The sequence below is a fragment of the Myotis lucifugus genome, unplaced genomic scaffold (genome assembly GCF_000147115.1).
Source record: "Myotis lucifugus unplaced genomic scaffold, Myoluc2.0 scaffold_223, whole genome shotgun sequence".
Classification (NCBI taxonomy): domain Eukaryota; kingdom Metazoa; phylum Chordata; class Mammalia; order Chiroptera; family Vespertilionidae; genus Myotis; species Myotis lucifugus.
In genome coordinates, this window is record NW_005871271.1 from 72,598 (window position 1) to 97,564 (window position 24,967).

The window sequence follows — 24,967 nt, forward strand, 5'->3', positions numbered from 1 at the left end:
GTAAGCCATGCATTGTTCTAGATTCTTTGCACACATTAACTCACTTAATTCTTATAGTAATCTTATGAGAAAGGACTATTGTTATTCATATTTTAAAAATACATTTTTATTGATTTCAGAGAGAAGATGGGAGAGGGAGAGAGGAATACAAACATCAATGATGAAGGAGACTCATTGTTCAGCTGCCTCCTGCACGCCTCCTAATGAGGATGGAGCTTGCAACCCAGGCATGTGCTTTGACTGGGAATTGAACTGTGGCCTCCTGGTTCATAGGTTGATACTCAACCACCGACTCACACCAGCTGGGCAAGTTATTCACATTTTTTGAAAAAAAAATATTTTTATTGACTTCAGAGAGGAAGGGAGAGGGAGAGATAGAAACATCAATGATGAGAGAGAATTATTGATTAGTTGCCTCCTGCATGCCCCTTACTGGGTATCGACCCCAAAACTTGGGCGTGTGGCCTTAATTGGAATTGAACCTGGGACCCTTTTGTCCACAGGCCAATGCTCTATCCACTGAGCCAAACCAGCTAGGGCTATTCACATTTTATTAGCATGGAAAGGTTGAATAACTTGTCCAAGGTCTCCCCTTGCCTGAGGTCTCCCACTAGGGCAGGGAAGAGCTGGGATTTGAACCCAGGCAGTCTGGCATTAAAGCTTAAGCTTTCCACACTGTACCATATTGCCTTTAGGACATTGTGGTCAGAATGGGATGCAGAACATTAGAGGTGAAGTGGTTCCAAATGATAACCCAGTATTGGAGATATCCATAGGAGAAAGTAGCTAAAGCCAGGTGAGGGTAAAGCTCACTGGAGGCAAGACTGGTGGATGCATTATCCATGTAATTACTAATGCCACATTTGGAATAATGGCAGGAGTGTAGGGAGAGAAAACTGTGTGCTGGGGCAAAAAGCATTCACATGTGTAGGCTGGTGATTAGAAGGCTAGTCAATGGCAAAATGAAGAGGTGGAGATGGTGATGTAATTAGATGACATGAGTCCCATAGCTCCAGGATTATTGTATGCTAGTGGAGGAGAAATAGTGTGGAAATGCTATTGTTGGGGGAGGAATATGCTAACCCCTCTTCCCACTCCTGAAGCTTACAGGACTGGGAAGCTGTGCTCTTGGGTAAGAGCCAAGTTTCAGCTAAGTAGGCAGATGGAAGGAGAATTCTCCATGTGAATTGAAGATGTTTGGGGATTTATTTTCTATTCTGTAGAATTCTAGGAATTTGGGAGGGAGATTTGGGGAGCCTATATCAGAGGCATAAGAACATAGAGGAATTTGGAATGAGAGTAGGGCAAAGATGGGACATTGAAGGAGCCAACATTTTTGGTGATGACTGAGACACCGGCAGAATGTTTGCCTTCAGGTTTCCATGTAGGGCCCTGATATAAAGTTGTATTGGCCTCTGTGTTGGTCAAGGTCCTATGTAGTGGCCATTGTCCAAGGGGACCAGGTGGACCTTCCACTTGAGCCAGGCCAGTGAATGTGCTTTCCACAAGACCATATATATATATTCCCTTAGCCACTATGACAAGCTACGAATGGGCTTATTCTGAGTCACGCCCCATCCCCACTCAATAGGGATTTTTATCTGTTTCTGTGCCATAAAGCTCTTTGACAGTCTGGTGAAGCTTATGGACCACCTTTTACAATAATATTTTTAAATGAATAAGAACCTACAAGGGAAACCAATTATATTTAAATAGGTTATCAGAATATAAAAAATTTGTGATATAAAAATATACTCTATTAACACTTTACAGTATAAAATAAGAACTATCAGCAGATCTAATACCTGTTATAATTTCAAAATAATGGTGAGCATAAGTAATATGTTAAGATATAATATGAGATGAAGATATCTGTAATATCTCACTGGCGATAAATATCAGGGACTGCTAATACTGCTGTCACTTGTTGATCATATGCATAACAGAGGGAAATGCTATTTTTCAGTTAGAAATGAGTGAAAATAAATATGTAATATATTCCCACCCAAATCCACATAGTCCCTAAATTCTACTCACAGCTCTTTGGGTGGTGGGGACCCCAGGTTAAGAACCCCTGCATAGAGGAAACACACACGTAGGACCTAATTCTTGATATACAGATGGTATAGAATTTCTGATTTTTCCCCATTTCACCTTATCTAGTAAATAATTAGTTAGAAACTAATTATTCATAAAGGTTTGTGAATACATTATACTTGCCAGGGCTTTAAATCAATCACTATGTGCCTCTCACTGCATAGAGTGTGATTTGGACCAGAGCCTGGGACAGACTTGTGTCATTGAAGTTCTCACTGAGGCTTCACTCTAAAGAGCCCACCTGGCTCTGTGCTCCTGATCTCCTCAAACGGACTTGCTCAACATCAGCACCGTGGACATTTGGGGATGGGAAATTCCTTGTGGGGGGCTGTCCTGTGCATTGTGGGCTGTATCGCAGCATCCCTGACCTCTGTCCACTGATGGCAGTAGCATATACCCTAAGTCATGTCAAACAAAATGCTTCCAAACCATGTCAGTTGTTCTCTGGGGGTAGAGTGGCCCCCATATGAGAACCATTGCTCTAGGACAGTGATGGCGAACCTATGACACGCGTGTCAGAGGTGACACACGAACTCATTTTTTTGGTTGATTTTTCTTTGTTAAATGGCTTTTAAGTATATAAAATAAATATCAAAAATATGTCTTTGTTTTACTATGGTTGCAAATATCAAAAAATTTCTATATGTGACACGGCACCAGAGTTAAGTTAGGGTTTTTCAAAATGCTGACACGCCGAGCTCAAAAGGTTCGCCATCACTGCTCTAGGACATGGTTTCAGCTGTTCACCCAGGAGCAGCAGCCACATCACTATTGTTCACTATTCTGCCTACATCAAAATGACATCCCACCCTCTTAATGCCATATTGACCTATTACTAGCAATGCAGAGAAATGTTTACAAATGAAGGGGAACTCTCCTAATGCTTACCCTCAGAATAATATCTGATTATACTCCTCTGTTAAATGTCAGCAAATGGCTTTTGTGACATATAAGCTTTCGAGTGCACACTGCAAATAGGTGACCTATTATCACTGAATAGGAAAGAAGCTGAAACATGTTAAACCATTTCGTAGAGGAACTTGACAAACACTTCTCCTGGAAAGCCTTTTTCAAAGGATGAGAGGCTATTTGATGCAGACGATTTGGCTGAAGTTCTTCCTGGAGCCTGAGCTTGATGCCATCTGGAATTTGGTTCTCACTGTGCAATTATGGAAACTACAAAGTCATCCTCACAACTTGCTCCCGAGTTAGCATCTCCCATTATAATATAGGTATGTGCACAGTAGTTTTATTTGAAAATGAACATAACTATTAAACATTATTGCTTTCCGATTTATATTCGAAGACTGCTTTCTAATACTCTCCATCTCTCATCTACTCACTACAAAAAGAAATTTCAGGGGCCAGATCAAAGACAGAAAATCATTTCCCTGTTGAGCTTTTTCTCTGATTGTGTCCTGCAGAATATAGCCTGACTCCTTCCCACTTTATTTAGCTTGCTTTTGTATAGCATTTTACAGTTTTCAAAGACCTTCCACATACATTTTCACGTTTGACATCCCCCCAAGTCTATCAGACTGGCATCATTACTCCTATTTTAAATATAAAGGAGCAGCTTCAAGAGGTAAGGGTTACCAGCTCAGCATCAAATGGTGTCGGATTGTCTGAATGGGATCAGTCTTGAGGCATGTTTGTGTTATGGACCAATGGAGAAGGGGTAAAAATCAGTACTGTGGTGCCAGGAAAGGCGAGGGGGTCTTTGTGGGTCACTGTGGTGTTGAATGTCATGTGGTTGACAGTGATAGAGAAAATCTGTGGCAGAGAGGGGCAGAGTAGGCTTAAATCCTATGGACACTAACCAGCATTGGGCATGTAGGTGTCATCCATCAATGCCAGGACTCAGGTCTCAAGGGAAAATGATAGAAAATGATAGAGCCACTAAAGCTGAGGCAGCTGTCTCACATCCTCCTCGCAGCTATGTTTCTGTGGAAGTCATTCATCAGAGCACCTCACAGCTCTCCCAACTCATCAGTGACCTCAAGTTTAGGCAGAGGCAGGTTCGGTATTTTGTCTAACACAGTGATGGCGAACCTTTTGAGCTCGGCATGTCAGCATTTTGAAAAACCCTAACTTAACTCTGGTGCCGTGTCACATATAGAAATTTTTTGATATTTGCAATCATAGTAAAACAAAGATTTATTTTTTTATTTTTTTATTTTTTTAAAATATTTTATTGATTTTTTACAGAGAGGAAGGGAGAGAGACAGAGAGTCAGAAACATCGATGAGAGAGAAACATCGATCAGCCGCCTCCTGCACATCCCCCACTGGGGATGTGCCCGCAACCCAGGCACATGCCCTTGACCGGAATCGAACCTGGGACCTTTCAGTCCGCAGGCCGACGCTCCATCCACTGAGCCAAACCGGTTTCAGCAAAAGATTTATTTTTTGATATTTATTTATATATTTAAATGCCATTTAACAAAGAAAAATCAACCAAAAAAATGAGTTCATGCGTGTCATAGGTTCGCCATCACTGGTCTAACATGACAGGGTACAAAAATAAAACTCAGAGTTGGGCAGGGGTCCTGTTTAGGCAACATTGAACTTTAGAGTCATTCTTTAGTTGGATGGTCCCAGTTGGCCCGGATCCTTGCTGTATCAGTCACGGTTCTCTATATAGGTTCTCCAGAGAAACAGAAATAGAAATAGTTCTAAATTTTGTATTTCTAAAAATGTCTATATTTCTAAAGAAAGTCTCCAATCTGCTGTCTGCAAGCTGGAGGAAAGCTGGTCGTGTAGTTCAGTCCCAACCCAAAGGCCTGAGGACCGGGGAGGTGATAGTATAAGTTGGATCTGAGCCTGAAGGTCTGAGAATTGAGGGGACCAATGTGTAAGTCCTGGTCTGAGTCTGAAGGCCAAGAACCAGAAGAGCTGATGTCTGAGGGTAGGAGAAGGTGGGTGTCCCAGCTCCAGCAGAGTGAGAACTTGTCCTTCATCTTTTTGTTCTATGTTCTCTCAAAGGATTGGATGAGGCTTGCCCACAGTTGTGAGGGTAGATCTTTAGTCAGTCTGCTGATTCAAATGCTGATCTTTTCTAGAAATACCCTCACAGACGCACGCAGAAATGTTTTACCAGTAATCTGGGTATCCCTTAGCCCAGTCAAGTTGACACAGAAGATTACCCATCACACTCATTAAGGTCAGCCCGGTGGCTGCAGAACTGTTCTTGTTTTCTTTTGGGTGTGTGTCAAAGAAGCTGAGTGTGATAGAACCCTAACTGTCCCCTCACTTTGGATGTTGGAATGTCTTCATTGGAATAAGAGCTTTGTTACATCAGAGCCAGCTATGTTAGGGGATGCCTGAACTACACAATTATTGCTCCAGCGATGAAGTGATGGTCAGAGAACAGAATACCTGGATACTTCCCACTGCACTGCTCCAGGGCTCCTGTGCAGAATGCCTCCTGCAGGGAGGCAGATCAGGTGACTTGGGTGAATGTTAAGACTCAGCTGTCGGTATAAATTATGTACCCCAAACAGGAATTCCAGAGGGAGGTTACTGAGATTATTCAACCTCTCTTATTGAAGAGGCAAGTTCTTTTTGTTTTTCAACTTGTTCTTTTTAAAATTTTCTTATTAAATTGATTGGGATGACATTGGTCAACATGAACATATAGGTTTCATGTGTGGGTTTCTATGTTACAAGATCTGTATATTGCACCATATGCCCACCACCCAAAAGTCAAATATCCTGTCACCATATATTAGGACTCTCTTCTCCCCACACCCTCTTCCCTCTGGCAACCACCACACTGCTGTTCGTGTTCATGAGTTTCAGTTTTATATCCCACATATGAGTGAAATCTTATGGTTCTTAGCTTTTTCTGAATGACTTCTTTCACTTAGCATAATGTTCTCAAGGTCCATCCATGTTGTTGCAAATGGCGCTATTCCATCCTTTCTTATGGCTGAGTAGTATTCCATTGTGTATATGTGCCACACCTTCTAGATCCAGCCCTCTATCGAGGGACGCTTTGGTTGTTTCCATGTCTTGGCCATAGTGAATAATGCTGCAGTGAACATAGGGGTGCATATATCTTTTAAAATACATGGGATTTCTGGGTCATATGGTAGCTCTATTCTTAATTTTTTGAGGAATTGCCAGAATGCTTTCCATAGTGGTTGTTTCAGGCTGCAATCTCACAGCAGTGAATGGGGGGTTCCCTTTTTTCCACAACCTCGCCAACACTTGTTATTGCTTGTCTTGTTGATAATGGCCACTCTAACAGGTGTGAGGTAGTATCTCATTGTAGTTTTGATTTGTATTTTCCTAATTGTCAGTGAAGTTGAACATCTTTTCATATATCTATTGGCTGTTCGTATGTCTTCTTGGGAGAGGTATTTTCAGGTCCTCTGCCCACTTTTTGATTGGCTTATTTGTTTGGTGTTGAGTTTTACAAGTTCTTTATATATTTGGAAATTAAACCTTTGTCAGAACTACTGTTTGCAAATATCATCTCCCATCTGGTTGGTTGCCTGTTTGTTTTGTTGTCAGTTTCTTTTGTCGTACAGAAGCTTTTTAGTTTGATATAGTCCCATTCATTTATTTTTGCCTTTACTTTCCTTGCGTTTGGGGTCAAGTTCATAAAATGTTCTCTATGACCCAGGTTCATAAGTTTGGTACTGTCAGAGACAGCAAGAACACTGTTGCTCTGAGTTGCTCTGAGTCCTTATATTCTTCTAAATTCTCCTTGACTATACCAAGTACCAGGACAGGCTCCTTCTCAAATCCTGCCCACTGTACTAACTGTTGGGTCTGAGCCCCTCAGTCTAGGGCTGGACCTTCTTGGACGCCACATCTTAGACGGAGACGCCGTGAGAAGTTGTGGGTGTATAAGAATGAGTCTTTATTGCAGAAGCCGGTGGCCATATTGCCATCAGACAAAACAGTCCTTCACAGCAATCCCATATAGGTAGCCATACACCGGCTGGTAAATACATATCTTTCCCACACAGTAGTAGCATTCTCTGTACCCACAGTTGTTATCTAAGCAGCCGCATGCTGCCCCCTAGGCTCACTGCCTCACATAGTAGTGGCACCTGAATTGTCTGCCTCAGCAGCTTCTCCGACCTCTCCAGCCTTACATAGTAGCTACATCCTCTGTGCCTACCTCAGCTTCTCCAGCACACTCCTCTGCCCAGCACACTGGCTGGTCTCTGGAGCCTCACATAGTAACTTATCTCCCAACTTCTCTCCCAGCACACTGGCTGGTTAACATGGTAGCTATATCTGAGCTTTCTATGAGCTCTTAGCCTTACATTATAGCAGTACCAGCTCTCAGCTTCTTCTGAGCTCTCTAGCCTTAGTTAAATACTTTTAATACTACTAAGACAAAGGAGGCTAGTTGCCACAATGACGTTAATCATTTGGTTATAGAAGGGCACAGCATACTGTGAGATTGTTGTGGCCTTGCAGCTGTGTAGTCTTTGGACATTTCTGGTTAAGATTCCCATGTTCAGAGTGGCCTTGGCAGTCTGGCATACTAATAGCAAAGCCTCTGTGCTCTAATTAGCTTTGGCTATTTGGTGTCTCTGGCATGGTTCCCACAAGTACCTATATTTTCTTTTATTTAACTTACTAGAGGCCCGATGCATGAAATTTGTGCAAGGGGCTTGGCCCTCACAGCCCCGGCTGCCTCGGCCCTTGCAGCCCCAGCTTCATCCGGAAGGTCGTCTGGATGGTCGTTCTGCTGTTTGGTCTAATTAGCATGTTAGCTCTTTCTTAGAGGCCCAGTGCATGAAATTTGTGCACGGGAGGGGGGGTCCCTCAGCCTGGTCTGCACCCTCTCCAATCTGGGACCCCTCGGGGGATGTCTGACTGCTGGTTTCAGACATCTCTCTAGCAATCTGGGACTGCTGACTCCTAACTGCCTCTGCCTGCTGGCCTGACCACCCCTACCTTGCCCCCTTGCCGGCCTGATTGCCCCTAACTTGCCCCCCTGCTGGCCTGATCAACCCTAACTTGCCCCCCTGCCAGCCTGATCTACCCTAACTTGCTCCCCTGCTGGCCTGATCGCCCCTAACCGCCTCTGCCTCGATCCCCAGCCTAAGCCACAGTCTGGTCTCCCTCTGTGGGAGGTGACCTGGTGAATCAGGGGAAGGCACCACCCCCATTACCTCGCTGCTGCTGCTGCCACTGCCGGCCTGAGCCTGGGCCCTTCGCAGCCGTCCATGGCTGCCTGAGCTTCGGCCCTTGCAGCCACTGTGGCTTTGTCCAGAAGGATGTCTGGAAGACGTCCACCCTAATTAGCATATTACCCTTTTATTAGTATAGATTGTTTTGGGTATTATATTTAGGTCTGTGATCCATTTTGAGTTAATTTTTGTACATGGGGACAAACTGTAATCCAGTTTCATTTATTTGCATGTAGCTTTCCAGTTTTCTTTTTGAAGAGATTATCTTTACTCCATTGTATGTTTCTGGCTCCTTTGTTGAAAATTATCTGTCTATATACAGTACATGTAGTTTTATAGCTTGGCTCTCTATTCTGTTCCATTGATCTGTGTGTCTGTTTCTCTGTGGTGGCCAAGTGCAGTCCTGGAAAAGAGCAGGAAAACAGATAGCAAATGAAAAACTGGAATTGGTTCATTTTAACTCACTGATATGTCCTACTGAGGATGTCAAGTATGGTCATTCCTAAAAGGACTGGAGGGAAACGGAGCAAAAGCTACTGAGGAAAGGCAGTCATGTCACACTTTCTCTTTCTTTCCTTTTGTTGTATTCTTCTCCTCTGTGCCTGGGGTTTTTCTAGGGTTTTTCTAACTCCCCCCCGCCCGCCAAGATTTTGGCTTTCCAAGCTCTCTAAGAGAGAACAAAGTTTGGGTTTGCTGTTGGCAAGCGTTGGAAATGGTTCCCTGGCGGACTCACCTCAGGTGCCTTGAGCCACACTTCTCATGAGCACCTCCTTCAAGCTCTGATTACTTTGTATTAAGCATATTTGAACAGCATTGTGATTTCATTTGCTTGGCTGTGTTTGAACACGCGGTGGCCCTGGGTGTGCACACCTGCATTCCGTGATGGCTCCCATGCGCCCCAGCAGGCCTTGAAGTTAGAAGAAAACAAACAGTTACTTATGACTTGGCAACGTTCTTTTCCTTCAGACCTCGGGGCCCTCTTTTCTTCATTTTAGTTACTTTTCTGGATTGTACCTGTCATATGAGATTGATAGAACCTATGTGTCTTGTTAGTGCTTTTGAAGTGGAGATTCAATTTCACTTGAAGTTGACTTGAAATAAGTCTTTGCTCCTGATGATTCTAATGGGGTCCCTGGATTCAGATGGAGTTCAAATTGTCTTAAATAGGTTTATCAATCTTTTTGGGCAATGAGATGTCTTTGGAGTGTTTTGAAACAGAGTATGTATTAGAGAAATCACTTCCAAACTTTCATATTACTGTTCTTTATGTAGTGGTAATAATCACCTCTGGAAGAGATTTTTATATCAGAAAGAGCTCTTTTTTGGTTATTTTGTAGCATAAATAACCCTGTTTCTCTTAAGAAATCAATGGCTTAAAAAGTAAGGAAAAAAGATTATTATGCCATAAAAGAGATTTGGGAGTTATAACAACCAAATGGCAAAATATGGGCCTTATTTGAACAAATCAAATTTAAAAAATAATCTGTGAGGCAATTATTATACTGGGTATTAACTAATATTAAGGAATTATGATGAATTTTGAGTGAGATAAAGGAATGGTGGTTATGCTTTTTTAAAGTGACCTTGCAGCTAGAGAAGCTTATGAAAGTATTCACAGGTGAGATGATGTGATATCTGGGATTCCCTCTAAAATACTCTTCCAAAAAGTAGTTGGGGAAGGGCCGGTGATTAGATGAAACAAGAGAGGCAAAATGCTGGGAACTGTTGAAAGTGGATGAGTATATGGAGGTTCACTATACTAATCTCACTAATTTTATGTTTGTTTGGAAATTTCCATAATAAAAAAGGGATCTTTCAAAGATTTCTTTTCTGGGTAAACATGGAAAACAGGTGGGAAATATCCCATCAGCTGATATGAAGACCAGGATGTTGAAGTATCTTTCTTTGCTGATAATACTGTACTATGAAAATCTTTAAATACTTCTCTTTTTTTCCATAGTAAAGGTTTATTTTTTATTGTTGTTGACAGCATTATAGATGTCTCTCATTTTCTCCTTTTTGCTGCCATCCACCCAACCCCTGCTCCACCCCAGGCCTTTCCCATACTATTGTCTGTATTCATGGATTATGCATATATGCATATATGTTCTTTGGTTAATCTCTTCCTGTATCACCGCCCCCTCCCCCCTCTGAGATCTGTTATTCTGTTCCATGCATTCATACCTCAGGACATAATTTGTTTGTCAGTTTATTCGTTCATTAGATTCTACATGTAAGTGAGACCATGTGATACTTGTCTTTCTCTAACTGGCTTATTTTGCTTAGTATAATACTCTCCACATTCCTCCATGCTGTCGCAAAGGGTAAGAGAGTTCCTCCATGTTGTCTCAAAGGGTAAGAGTTCCTTCTTTCTTGCATAGTATTCCATTGTGTAAATGTACCACAGCTCTTTTATCCACTCAATTACTGATGGACACTTGGGCTGTTTCCAGATCTTAGCTATTATAAATAACACTGTTATGAGCATAGGGGTGCAAATATTCTTTCTGATTGGTGTTTCAGGATTCTTAGGATATATTCCCAGAAGTGGGATCACTGGGTCAAGTGGCAAGTCCATTTTTAATTTTTTGAGGAAACTCCATACTGTTTTTCACAGTGGCTGCACCAGTCTGCATTCCCACCAGCAGTGTACTAAGGTTTCCTTTTCTCCTTATCAGCACTTGTTTGTTGATTTATTGATGATAGTCATTCTGGCAAGTGTGAGGTAATAACCTCATTGTAGTTTTAATTTGCATCTCTCTGTTGATTAGTGATGAGCATTTTTTCATGTCTATTGGCCATCTGTGTGTCCTCTTTGGAGAAGTGTCTATTCAGGTTCTTTGTCCATTCTTCAAGTGGATTATCTTCCTAGTGTTGAGTTGTATGAGTTCTTTGTATATTTTGGAAATTGACCCCTAATCAGATGTATCATTTATGATTATGTTTTCCCACATAGTAAGTTCCCTTTTCATTTTGTTGATGGTTTCTTTTGCTGTGTAGAAGCTTTTTAGTCTGATGTAGTCCCATTTGTTAATTTTTTGCTTTGCTTCCCTTGCCCTAGGACAGTAGTCAGCAAATTGCGGCTCGCGAGCCACATGTGGCTCTTTGGCCCCTTGAGTGTGGCCACGAAGTTTCAATCGCACTGTATGTGCACACCCACACGTGGTATTTTGTGGAAGAGCCACACTCAAGGGGCCGCAGTTTGCCGACCACTGCCCTAGGAGATGTAGTGGTGAAAATACTGCTAAGTGAGATGTCCGAGATTTTACTGCCTATGTTTTCTTCTAGGATTTTTTGGTTTTGCAACTTACATTTAATTCCTTTCTCTATTTTTGAGTTTGTTCTTGTGTGTGGTTTAAGTTCATGTCCTACTTTCATTTTTTTTTGCATGTACCTGTCTAATTTTCCCAACACCATTTATTGAAGAGACTGTCTTGACTCCATTGTATGTTCTCACCTCCTTAATCAAATATTAATTGAGCATATTGGCATGGGTCGATTTCTGGGGTTTCTGTTCTGTTCCACTTGTCTATATGCCTGTTCTTGTGCCAGTATCAGGCTGTTTTGATTACAATGGCTGTGTAATATAGTTTGATATCTAGTATTTTGATCCCTCCAACTTTGTTCTTCTTTCTCAAGATTGTTGTGGCTATTCAGGGTCTTTTTTGTTCCATATAAATTTTTGGAATGTTTATTCTAGTTCTGTGAAAAATTCCATTGGTATTTTAATAGGGATTGCATTGAATCTGTAGATTGCTTTGGGTAGGATGGACATTTTAATGATGTTAATTTTTCCAATCCATGAACAAGGCATATGTTTCCACTTGTTTATATCTTCCTCTATTTTCTTTTCCAATGTCCTATAGTTGTCTGAGTACAGATCTTTTACCTCCATGGTTAAGTTTATTCCCAGGTATCTTATTTCTTTCTTTGCAATGGTAAGTGGGATTGTTTTTTTTAGTTTCTTTTTCTGAAAGTTCATTATTGGTATATAAAAATGCTATTGATTTCTGGGTGTTATTTTTGTATCCTGCCATTTTGCCGAATTTATATATTTAATCTAGCAGTTTTTGTGTAGAGTCTTCAGTTTTGGTGTTGTTTTTTTTAAGTACAATATCATGTCATCTGCGAATAATGACAGTTACTTCCTCTTTTCCAATTTGGATGCCTTTTATTTCTTTTTGTCTGATCGCTGTGGCTAGCACTTCCAGTACTATGTTGAATAAGAGTGGTGAAAACAGACATCCCTGTCTTGTTCCTGATCTTAAGGGAAACACTTTTAGGTTTTGCCCATTGAATATGATATTGGCTGTGGGTTTGTCATATGTGGCCTTTATTATGTTGAAGTATGATCCCTCTATTCCCACTTTGCTGAGAGTTTTTATCATGAATGGGTGTTGGATTTTGTCAAAGACTTTTCTATGTCTATAATACTTGTTCTTCTTTACAAGATGGAATTTCTTTGGGGGAAGTGACTGTTTTATTTATCTTTCTAATGCCTACAGTGCTAAATAAATGTTCCCTAAGTTTACTACATGTATTTTTTTTGTTTTCAGTGCTGAAAACATTTATGATTACAATGTCTTCAACTGAGCTGGGGCTTGGTGAAATGTCCTCTGTTTTCTTGAGTAATACTTCATGTCCTCAAGTCTACTTTCCCTACTGTCAATATAGCCACACTCACTTTCTTATGTTGCGTGTTTCCATGATATACCTATATATCTTTCCTATCCTTTTACTTTCAAACTGTTTGTGCCTGTATTTAAAGTTCATTTCTTGTATATAGCATATAGTTGGATCTTAGTTTTATATTCAGTTTTCTTATGTCTATCTTTTTTTTCTGAACAGGTTTTATTACACAGACAGGGAGGGGCTGGGGCTCAGTCCTTCTTGGCTGCTGCCTTCCTCATGGCTGCAAGGACATTGCTCAGCTCCTCTCTCTTCTTCTTGGCGCGAATGTGTGTCCCCACCCTTTTCTTGATGAATTTCAGGGCCCTTTTGTCCTTAGAGACCTTGAGCAGCTCCATGGCACGCCGCTCATAGGGGGCAAAGCCACACACCTCTCGGATCATGTCCCGAACGAACTTGGTGTGCTTGGTAAGGCGCCCGTGGCGGCAGCTGTGCCTCGGCTTGCTCACGTTCTTGGTCACCTTGTGGCCCTTGTTGAGGCCCATGGCCATGGGGTAGCGCAGAGCCATGGCTGCTGCTCCTCAATGGCTGCCGCGGCGGAAACTTATGTCTATCTTTTTAATGAATGTTTAGTTCATTCATATTTAACAGCTGGGTTTAAATCTACCATCTTGCTATTTGTTGTTTTCTACTTCTATCTGTTATATAACCTTTGTTCCTACCTTAATAGAAAGAGAGGATGCACAGTGAAGAAAGTAGTCTCTTTCCCTGTGGGTAGATGCAGAATTCCAGGAGCATCATTCATATCACATTGTTTGAGAAGCGTGTTCCTGGAGCAGAGCACAATTCCAGTGCTCCGTGATGAGGCTCTCTAGAGTGGACATCATATCAGCCTGCCTGCCTTTCACTGCACCTCATAGTGAAGACTGCTGTTGCCTGTCAATCATAGGTTTCATTCAGCCACAATTCTTGGCCTACTTGAGAAACATATGAATGGTTTTAAACACAATGGCTTTAAATACATGGCTCCAGCAGTTTCTTAGGCTCGGAATTTTTTGTTGTTAATCCTCACCTGGGAATATTTTTCCATTGATTTTTAGAGAAAGAGGAAGGGAGGGGGAGAGACAAAGTGAGAGATAAACATCAATGTGAGAGAGACACATCGATTGGTTGCCTCCCGCACATGCCCGGACCTGGGCTGGAGATCGAACCTGCAACCGAAGTAAGTGCCCTTGACCAGAATCAAACCTGCCACCTTTCAGTGTGCGGGTCGACACTTTATCCACTGAGACAACCGGCTAGGGGTTAGGTTTAGAATTTGATGATCACTACCATTGCACACAGTCCTGTGCATGGAGTAGGGACCAGCTTATCACCAGCTCACAGCTCTCTGCACTCCACCTGTGCTCCCTAGTCCATAGCATGGATTGATGTTCTTGTTTGGGTTTCTTCTCCTGACTGTCCACCTGTGTCCACCCTACCCAGTATTCTAGTCCCCACTCAGGACTGGAGCACTGTCCGCACTCTAAGTGAGTCACCAAGTGCCCGGCTGTCCTGTGCCCAATCTCTCTCTTGGGCTTAGCATCTCAAATACCCTATTACACCTGCAGGAGTTTTCTCTGCAGCCCAGTAAGGCCTCGCGAGGCCTGTCCAACCCTAGTAAAAGCTGGTCTTATAGGACTTCCAGGCTCTTCTCCCTATTCCTTTTTGACTCACACATAAGGTTTGAGCTTTAACAGTCCTGGTCAGACCAACCCTAAAGTATAGCGCTCTGCTCTAGAAACTACGTTAGGATGGATGTGTTGGAGGATTCTAGACCATGACAATTGGAGAGGTCAGACCATGAGGGGTCTGGAAAAAATGTGAGAAATGATCTGGGGAGCTGAAAAGTTTACCCTGGGATAGAGAAGGGTTAGAGAAGATAGGACGCTGTGCGCAAACTCTCGGCATGACTTTATTCGGTGTGATTCCAGAAGCAAGAGTTGAAACCATTTATATTTTGTTATAAGGCACATAGATATATTTACCTTTGGATTAGGTATTTGTGATGGGAAAAACAAAGCAAAACATCACAGTGGGTTGGATGGGCAGAACATCTTGCCATGGAGGCTGACTGGCCACTTGTGAGGAGTTGCTGAGGGTTTACCTTCACTGGGTGAGAGGTTGTCAATAGTTATCTTGAAACATGTGACTCAACAGGGGTGAATTTTGAAAAAATTCTTTATTAATAGTGGGCCACAAAGGATTTTAAATAGGGAAAAGGAGATCTTATGATTTATTGTCTAGAATCAGTTAAACTACTTATTGAATTTAAGCCAAAGAGGCAAACAGTACACCCCAGTTTGGAGACCTTCATAGCCTTCCCACTGGCTGGATTTCTCAGCAGCACGAAGCATCTATGGAGGCTTTGCTTCCTAGTCCCTCTCTGAGTCCCTTTCCCACCTACCTGCTTCCGGATGGAGACCCACTGGTCTGACCTAGGTTTGTTGCTCTTAGTTAGGATCTCCTGAGACCAGGTGTTTCATTAAGACCATCTGTGCTTCCCAAACCTGCCTATTTCCCTGGATAGGATGGGTGGCTTCCTCTTCTTCAGCACCTAGAACCTGAGCTTCAGGCTAACTCCATCCTCTACACCTGTGCTCAGTGTTACCTGAGGGCTGCTGTCCGTTGTCACATCTGGTTCTCACTTTCCAGAACTGCAAGTCTTCCTTGAAAGTCTCTAGCCCAGGGGTGGGCAAACTTTTTGACTCGAGGGCCACAATGGGTTCTTAAACTGGACTGGAGGGCCGGAACAAAAGCATGGATGGAGTGTTTGTGTGAACTAATATAAATTCAAAGTAAACATCATTACATAAAAGGGTACGGTCTTTTTTTTTTTTTTTTAGTTTTATTCATTTCAAACGGGCCGAATTCGGCCCGCGGGCCGTAGTTTGCCCATGGCTGATCTAGCCACTCTCACTGTATTCTCTTCCATTCTTCTTCACAATCCCCCACACTCCTGAGACCCAAGTTGAACACATATTTTGGGAATTCTCACACACATACACATATACACAGACACAGGACATGACGGTTTGAAAGCCATAATGACATTCAGAGGCAGATGTCAGGGATTTTGAGATCCACAGAAAGCAGTGCATTAAGAGCAGGAAACGGAGTGGTTACCCAGGCCCTGGAGATCACAGCTGGCTGTTCCACTTAGCCTATTCTCAGAATCATCAGGGTCTAGATATTCTTAGGCTGAATGAAACATGACAGATTGGCTGCCATAGCAACACAGTTTTAAAATCTGTTTTGGCAACAGATTTTCACTTCGGAAGGCGTTCTAGGATTTCTACTTCAACCCACAGGCATAGGATTTCCTAAAACATACCAAGAATTTAATGAGCTTGTTTCTGCTCTAAAGTCTTTGCAGCCTTTCAGTGCAATGCTTTTTGCGGCGTAAGCCACTCTGTGTGGCAAGGTGTTTAAAGACAGAATTGGAAATATGGCTTCTTGACAGTTTTTTGGGAGATTGGGAAAGGTTCTAAAAACTCAGAGCTTCACTTGTAGGTTGCATAGCCAGAGCTAATGATACCAGCTGCTTAAAGTAGAAAGTGAGGCCGTGACAATTCTATAGCATCTGAAAGCAGTCTCCTTGGAGGCGCAACACTGAGCTCACAAATGAATCCCACACCAGACCTAGTGTCTCTTCAGTCTTTCAAAGGGAGGACATTCCACTCTCCCTGGTTTCACTGCAAAGGGCAGCTGTTCCTGAAGGGTATTTGCATTGCTGAGTTTAGGCACCCTTATCAGTGTTTGCAAAGATACACATGGCAGAGGAGGTTCTGTCCACAGACTGTGTGCTCAGAATAGGCGTGTTGACTTGTAAAGCTTAACAGACAAAGGCGTATTGAGTACCCACTCATTCCAGGCATAGAGAGGGTGGCGAGTGATGGAGACCAGAGGGCAGACACACATGTGGCCTTCAGAGAGCTCATCTTCGAGCATAGAGGTGAAGACAAGTATGTACATGACCGGGATGTGTATCCCAAAGGCAAACCCATCTACGTACCTTGTAACAAAATATAACATAATTGGTCTTAATCCTTGCCTCTGCAAGATAAAAGGCAAAAAGGGAGGGCCCACGCGCCATGGGAGTCCCGAGGGGGTGGGTTCCATGCAGTCAAGGGGCCCAGGGCAGGTTTGGAGAAGGTGGCATCAGAGACTGGCCTTGGAAAGGGTGTTGTTTAAGGGGTGATGGTGGGAGACATGCCAGGTGCAGGGACAAAGACTCAGAAGTGATGCCTGGGGTTTGTTTAGGGAACAGTGAGACTAGTTCAGGGTGCCTGTAAGTTAGTGCTTGTGAAAGAGTAATGATGTCACATCCGGAAATGGAGTGAGGCCTGTCTCCTGGGGCTCCGGTTGAGGTTTCTGAGCAGAGAAATGACATAATGCAAGTGTGCCGGCATGTGCTCCCCAAGGAGGGGACGTCACCCAGAGATTCCTTCCTTGATAGAAAATTAAAGCTACAGATGGGGGCCAAGTGACGTCTGTGGAAGGCCATTCCAGTCTGGTTTCGTCTACTCAGTCTCTTTCCTGTGTTCTGAGGTTTTCAAAGCCTCCAGATGGTCTCCTTCCCCTGACTGACTTTTAAAAATAAGTGATTTATTCTTCAAACCTGTCAAGGGAGTGTCTTTCTTATCTCATTCACCAAGGGGAGGCCAGGAAAGGACATCCCACGTTTGTCTGTTGAACCTTTGGCGAGTATCAGAACTGAGCATGTTTTCCAGACACCAGGCTCCCCTTCCAGGCTGTAAACCGGCTTTTGGGATCATCCTTCTATACACTCCATACTACGGAGTGTGACCTCCAAGAGGGCATTTTCGGCCAGACTCAGCCATAGGGAAGGGGGAGAAACAGGAGTATGTTGGGGCCCAGACGATAGAGCACCAGACTCCTAGTTTCCACCACTTCCTGGGATAATGTAAACTTTCTGGGTTCCCATGGAAGGCTGGAGTGAGGAGGCGGTGGAGAAGGGCGTTGCGGGAAGAAGGAAATGAGGGAAAAGGACAGTGATGGAGAGGGGACACTGGAGAGGCAGCAGCAGGTCAGGATAGTCTCAGGGAGAACGTGACCATCAGCATGTGATGCGGCCTTGCGAGAAGCCTCATTTCCAGGCCTCACAACCCCTGCGCCCCCCCCCCCCCCCCCCCCCCAGGGTGAAATTTCCCCCATTTTTTGGGGGGGGAAATAGGCCCTGGGGTGTGGGCCGCCCCCAAGGCCACCCAGCTGTGTTAAAGGGCGGGCAACCCAGGGCGTGTGGGTTCAGTGTCTTCTGACCCGGAGGAGCCCCAGGAAGGAAAAAAAGAAAGAGACTGTCTGTGTTTGGCGCCCGCGCGAAGAAGGTCCGGGGCGCACCTGTGGCAGAGGCTGAGCCCTCGGGCAGGAGGTCCAGCTGCGCCAGGAAGGAGGCCCCGGGAGCCATCAGAGTGGGGGCCACTCAGGAGTCCGCATGTGGTCAGGCTGCAGGCTTCATTCACAAGCACAGCGTCTCTGGTCACAGCAGAGAAGCAGCTGGGAAGGTGGTCATCCGCTTGTAAGGGCAGCTGTGGAACAGACGGTGGGAGTTGGGGTGCAAACACTCAGGGAGGCCAAGCTGAGGCCTGGAGGTGGGTGGTGGTGGTGGCCGCCCAGGAGTGCGAATGTTCCGAGTGCCAGGGAACTGCGCACATAAAAATGGTTAAAACGGCTAATTTTGTGTTCAGCATATTTTACTGAAAAAATTATATTAAACAATTATATTAAAAAAATAAAGTCTGGCTTTTCTACTGGTCAGTGAAATCTGTCAGTGGGCGGGGCTTCCTGGCGGTAAGTTCGTTCAATAAGGGACCCTGTTGAGGGAAACGGGCAGCCGGCTGCCCACCCTGGGCTGACCTCACAGCACACGTGTGCAGCCCTGGGCACAGGGTCACAGCACAGAGGCGGCGCTGGCCATAGAGGACGTGTAAAGTTTATGCATCAGAAGGTCACGTTCTCAGGGACTAGAGGGGAAGTTGATGTTCATTAACTGAGTTTTTAAAAGCTGGAGCTGCCGTTCTTCCTCACTTAAATTCATTTTAAATTGAATATCCAGATTGTTTGCAAGTGGGGTTATGGAAGAGGATGAGAAGGCAGTCATCTGGAATGGTGGTTGTAAGTTTTATTTTTTGGTAACTAAAACCTCTGTGTCCCCGATAAACAGTATCGCCTGTGGCTTGCCTGGGGTTTTCTGAGGGTTGAAAGGCGGCTTCTGTGGGGAGCACGCCCTCTGCGTGCTGCCAGGGTCAGGGAGAGCTGCAAGGAAAAGCGGAGGCCGGGAAACCTCCACCTCAGCTCTGGTCTGCAAGTAAAATCCCCTCATATGAAGTAGTCAGGAGTCCATCACAGAGCTTCAGAGCCTGGGGGCACAGCCTTTTAAGTAGATGGTCTGATTTCAAGTTCGAGCTCCATCACATACCACAGAGCAAGTTACTCCAGCTCTCTGTGCTTCATTTTTATAATCTTTGAAGTAGGGAAGGTAGTAGAACCTACCACGTGGATTGTGTCAGAATTTAATAAGAAAATGTGTCCAAAGCACCTACAGTGCCTGGCACATAGTAAATGCTCAGTTAATGGTAGTTGTGCTTTCTCAAATGCAAGAATATAGTGAAGATCAGGCCCCAAGTTTGAGCATCTTAGTGCCTTGGGTAAATGACTACTGCCACCCACAACCGGGAACCAGCTCTGATGGTCATGTCCCCAGCAATTAGCATGCTTAGAACTGCTCTTGTGGGATGCTGGGTTGGGAAGCCTAGATTCTGCGCGTGCCTGGTCAAGCCCCCACTCTTCCCTGAGCTTGTCTTTTCTTACCTAAAATGGCCTCTGCAAGTCCTTGTGACGCCTGCAGGGCCAGGACTTAGTCACAGCACATCTCCCTGGGGGCCCAGTGCCCAAGCTAATAACCAGGCATCTGTGGGGGCTGAGTGTGTGCTGAGCGCCTGCACAAGGAACCGAGTGGCCTGTGGCGCCAAGGCGCGTGCAAGAGAAATGCAGTTCTTGAGCTGATAATCCCGTCAAAGAGAACGGATCTTAAACTATTTACTAATTTCTACTTTCGTGAGAAAAACAGGTGTGAATATATTATCTGTACAAAAATGTAAGCATTACAGATAAAAACACAGCTTCCTTTTTACGCTCAGTCTCAGACCCTCCCCAGAGACGACTATGCGACATTAAAGATGCTTCCTGACTCTGACCAAGGCTTTACATACTACATTACACCCTTAAAAATAAATAGTTATAATAACAGTATATGATTATCTTAACCACTATGCTGTATACCTGAAACTAATATAAAATAATATTGAATATAAGCTGTAATTGAAAAAAAATAAAATAAAGAGAGAAAAAGAGAAACATGGATCTGAAAGAGATACATCGATTGGTTGCCTCCCACATGTGCCCCCACCAGGACTTGGGATCAAACCTGCGACCCAGGTTCGTGCCCTTGACCAGGAAGCAAACCCACGACCCTTCAGTGGGTGGGCCAATGCTCTAACCACTGCGCACACCGTCCAGGGCCAATTTATACTTCTTAATTCCTTCTCCTTTTTCATCCAGTCTCTCAATCCACTCCCCGCTGGCAAAACATAGTCTATCTCTGTACCTGGGAGTCTGTTTCTGTTTTGTTTGTTCATTTATGTGGCTCTTTAGATTCCACATATAAGTGAAATCATATGGCCTGTCTTTCTCTGCCTTATTCAGTCAGCATAATACCTTCTAGGTCCATCTGTGCTGTGTAGCCATTCCCTTCTGGAAGAACATGAACGTCGTTTCCACTTTTTCAATCTTATAAGCAATTCTGCAGTGACCATCCTTGTTTGTCCCCACTAGGCACATCTGTGCATATTTTCCTAGATGGGTAATGAGAAGAGCGGAAAATACAACTTTTATAGGTTAAATGCAGAATGAAACATAAAATTTTATGGCTTTATTCCCTGACTAGGAATAAGACAGAGATAGAACCAAGAGTGTATATAAGAAAAAGTAATGGGCAGGAAGACAGATCAGAAAAGTATGTACTTTAATCTATTTTTAAAATTGTCATTATCAAATAGTAGTCTATAGTTTTTGATCCATTCAAAATATGTGTAGAGCTGCATACTTTCCATACTATAATTTCAAGACTATTATAGAATCCTTCTGGATTTTAAAAATTTTGGCCAAAATTTTTTTGAGAAAGAGGAATATCCTATCACATATTAAAACTAACGTAATAAAAGCCACATGGGTTTGGTATACTAACCCACAGCTAACCAGTATGAAGTAGGTCCAGGCAGACCTGAGTATAAGTCAGAAGCCTAAGGAGGAGGGTATATAACCTGTGGGGAAGGGAGGGTATCTAATAAAATGCGGAGGAGTACATTGATTTGCTATTTGGAAAAAAATTATATACTTATATCATGCCCTGTTGGAGTCACAAGGACTTGCAAAAAAGCCAAATAAGTTCTAGTAAATTAAAGAAATAAATATGAAAAATGAAACCTTAAATTAGTATACTTTTAGAAAACAATTTGGTAACATTCTTAGAAATGTTCATTAAATCTAATTATCTAATAATTTTACTTCCAAGTGTCAACCCTAAGGAAATAATCCTGATAAAGAAAAATGTGGTGTTTTATTTTCTTTAACACTATTTAAAAGAGTACAATGTTTAGAAATAGCCTGTGTGTCCAACAAAAGGTATGGCGAAGTAAATTAAAGAGTAATGTAGTTGCAGACATTAGAATAATGAAATCCTTGTTTTTTTATGAAATTGAAGATTAAAAAAGCAAAATTGAAAATAGTGTGTTTATAACCAGGTTAAAACAATCATGCCAGTAAAAAAGAAATGAAGGTTGTCTTTCAGTGGTGAAATGATAGGTGACTTTTTTTTCTATTTTTCAGTAGTTCAATTTTTAAAATAACTAGCATATGATAGTTTTAGAATTCATTATTTGATTAACAGTGACTCTTTTGAGCACTTATTGTGGTAAGGCACTCTGTTAGGCAGTATAGCAGAGGAAAGGCAATTAACCATTAATAAGTAAACCTGATAATTTGCAGCTATTAGGGCCACAGGCAGAGTTCTGAGATAGAGTCATTAGGAGAGGCCCCCCACAGGAAGGTAGGGAAAGATAACTGAGAAGGTGACACAAGAAACAGAGGATGAGAATTAGCTTGCCATACAGCATCATGGAACAGCATCCCAGAAAGATGGAACAGCAAACTGCTGAAGAGGTTGCTAGGAATAACTTAAGTTATTTGTATAATGGAACAAGAATTAAGGCATATCTATAACTCACAGCTAATACCTATTTTTCATTTGCTACAGAGTCTGTTCAGAACCTTGCACTGGGTGGGGGTGGGGCGGGAGGAGGGATTCTGTAATCTAATGTCTTCATATGTAAATTTTACCCTGACATGTTATTGAAACTTTCAAGTTTGCGAGGACTTGTGCCAGATACCAAGCCAGAAAGGACAGTCTTTGAAAGTTGGCAGAAACATGTCACTTCAGTGCTTTAGTATCCGTTTGCCATTTGTTGTTTCAAAGTTTTTCAATAATATTTTTCCCTAATAAAATATTGAGAATTGATTCTGGACATGAGGTTATTGACAGAGCCCAACCGTATGTAAGAATGACAGTTAATATTTAGTGGCTTTAAGGCTTACCAAGGGAATCTGTGCATATTCTGAACAATATTATCAGTATCTCTACTTTGTGAAAGAAGAAAAACAGCTGCCAAGCCAGAAGTATCAGAGCCAGGTTTGAAGTGAGGTCCTGCTAAACCCCTCCCCCAGCTCTTATTTTGAAATTAAATTTATTGGGGTGACATTAGTTAATAACATTGTATAAGTTCCAGGTGTGCAATTCTATAACACATAACCTGTATATTGCATTGTGTGCTCACCACCTAGAGCCTGTCTCCCATCCCTTTCCCCTCGTTAACCACCACAATATTGTCTGTTTCTATGAGTTTGTTTGTTCATTTGTTGCTTTCTGTTTTATATCCCACATATGACTGAAATCATATGGTTCTTGTCATTTTCCATCTGACTTATTTCACTTAGCATGATACTCTCAAGGTCCATCCGTGTTGTCATAAATGGCAGTGTTTCATCTTTCTTATGGCTGCATAGCATTCCATTGTATACATGTGCCACATCTTCTTTATTCATTCATCCATCGAAGGACACTTGGGTTGTTTCCATGTCTTGATTACTGTGAATAATGCTGCAATGAGCAGAGGGATACATATATCTTTATGAATGAGTGTTTTCAAAAATTTCAGGTAGGGACCCAGAAGAGGGATTGCTGGGTCATATAGTAGTTCTAGTCTTAATTTTTTGAGGAACCTCCATAATGTTTCCATAGAGGCTGCACCAATTTGCATTCCCACCAGCAGTGTACAAGTGTTCCCTTTTCTCCACACCCTCGCCAACACTTGTTATTTCTTGTCTTATTGGTAATAGCCATTCAAACTCATGTAAGGTGGTACCTCATTGTGATTTTAATTTACATTTCTCTTATATCTAGTGAAGTTGACCATTTTTTCACATGTCTCTTGGCCATTTGTATGTCTTCTTGGGAGAAGTGTATGTTCAGGTCCTTTGCCCACTCTTAATTGGATTTTTTTTTTATTGCTGTTGTTGAGTTGTATGAGTTCTTTGTATGTTTTAGATATTAGCCCGTTATCAGAGGTGGTATTTGCAAATATATTTTCCCATCCTATTGGTTGACTTTTTGTTTTGTTGATGCTTTCTTTTGCTGTGCAGCTTTTTAGTTTGATGTAGTCCAATTAATTTAATTTATTTTTTTGTTAATCCTCACCTGAGGATATTTTTCATTGATTTTTAGAGAGAATGGAAGGGAAGGGGAGAGTAAGAGAGAAACATCAATGTGAGAGAAACTCATTGATTGGTTGCCTCCTGCACATGCCTCAACGGAGTTATGTGCCCTTGACCAGATTGAACCCAGGACTCTTCAGTCCATGAGCTGATGCTGTATCCATGAGCCAAACTGGCTAGGGCCCCATTCATTTATTTTTGCTTTAACTTCCCTTGCTTTTGGGGTCAAGTTCATGAAAGCCCCCCTGAGGTCCACAAGTTCAGTGCCTATGTTTTCTTCTATGTATTTTTTTTTAATTTCAGGTCTTATATTTAAGCCTTCAATCCATTTTGGGTTTAATTTTTGTGTATGGTGTCAAATAGTGTCATTTCATTCTTTTGCATATGCAGGGCCACCTGTCTTAATACAGTAGCAGAAAAGCCAGTATCTGGGTTTGAAAAATATCTCCTAAACAGACTTTCAGCTGAGTCAGGCCCTGGATGTGGCCGTGTGGACAAGTCATCAGTCCCTGCGAAGTAAACAGGAGCGCGCGCACAGCTCGTAAATCTCCATCACATTCCCCAGCAGGGCGGGTGGCAGAGCCCTTTGGGGTTTTCAGCCAGTGGTGACCATGCCAGGAAAACACACAACCATCAGGAGGAAAAGTGAAGCCTAGTCCTTAGCTGCCCTTTGCAGGAGAAGGGCTGGCGACTAAACCCCAAGTACTTGGAACCCATGACCATGAGAGGCCCCAGTGAAATGGACATCAGATCAGAAGGGGCTCAGGCCAACAGTGCTGGTGGAGAGAGAAGGGGTGGAGCAGGCCAACCTTGGCTCTGGGCCAGTTTTCCTATAGGAAAGGCTTCCCCTCCTTTATGGATCCCAGTGGTCCATAGTCCAGCCTTCCCAGTCTCAGCAGCTTCACTATATGCACTGAGATCTGATGGGACTGCCTTGAGATCACCTTGGGCGAGTTCAGAGCTCCACAGGGTAAAATGGAAGTTTTGACTTAGCTAATGACCTACTGCTGTTCCCTGGGGCAACAGCAGTGACCTGAAGCATGGAGCTTAGAAAGCCAATCAGTGGCTCAGTGCACCTCTCTCAGCAGTGAACTTGGTCCCCATCCCCATGGGTAGCACATCTGTGAACTGCTGGGTTTAGAGGAGGAGGCTACATCATCAACCCTTTCATACTTCCTCTCTCATAGCTCAAGATTC

The 24,967-nt window shown here is 43.0% G+C and overlaps 2 protein-coding genes across 2 annotated transcripts in view; one reads left to right on the forward strand and one right to left on the reverse strand.

Moving 5' to 3' along the window:
* The window catches only part of CCDC3 (coiled-coil domain containing 3), a 104,522-nt gene that overhangs the window by 59,477 nt on the left and 20,078 nt on the right, over nucleotides 1-24,967 (forward strand). The gene's annotated exons all lie outside the window — the stretch shown is intronic.
* LOC102417631 (60S ribosomal protein L36) lies at nucleotides 13,087-13,481 on the reverse strand. The gene has a single exon (XM_006098205.3). The coding sequence runs from the start codon at nucleotides 13,450-13,452 to the stop codon at nucleotides 13,135-13,137; it is 318 nt and encodes a 105-aa protein (XP_006098267.1). The 5' UTR covers nucleotides 13,453-13,481; the 3' UTR covers nucleotides 13,087-13,134.

Excerpts from the sequence above, each read along its gene's own strand:
- LOC102417631 (XM_006098205.3), bottom strand. The coding sequence starts at position 13,452 with ATGGCTCTGCGCTACCCCATGGCCATGGGCCTCAACAAGGGCCACAAG.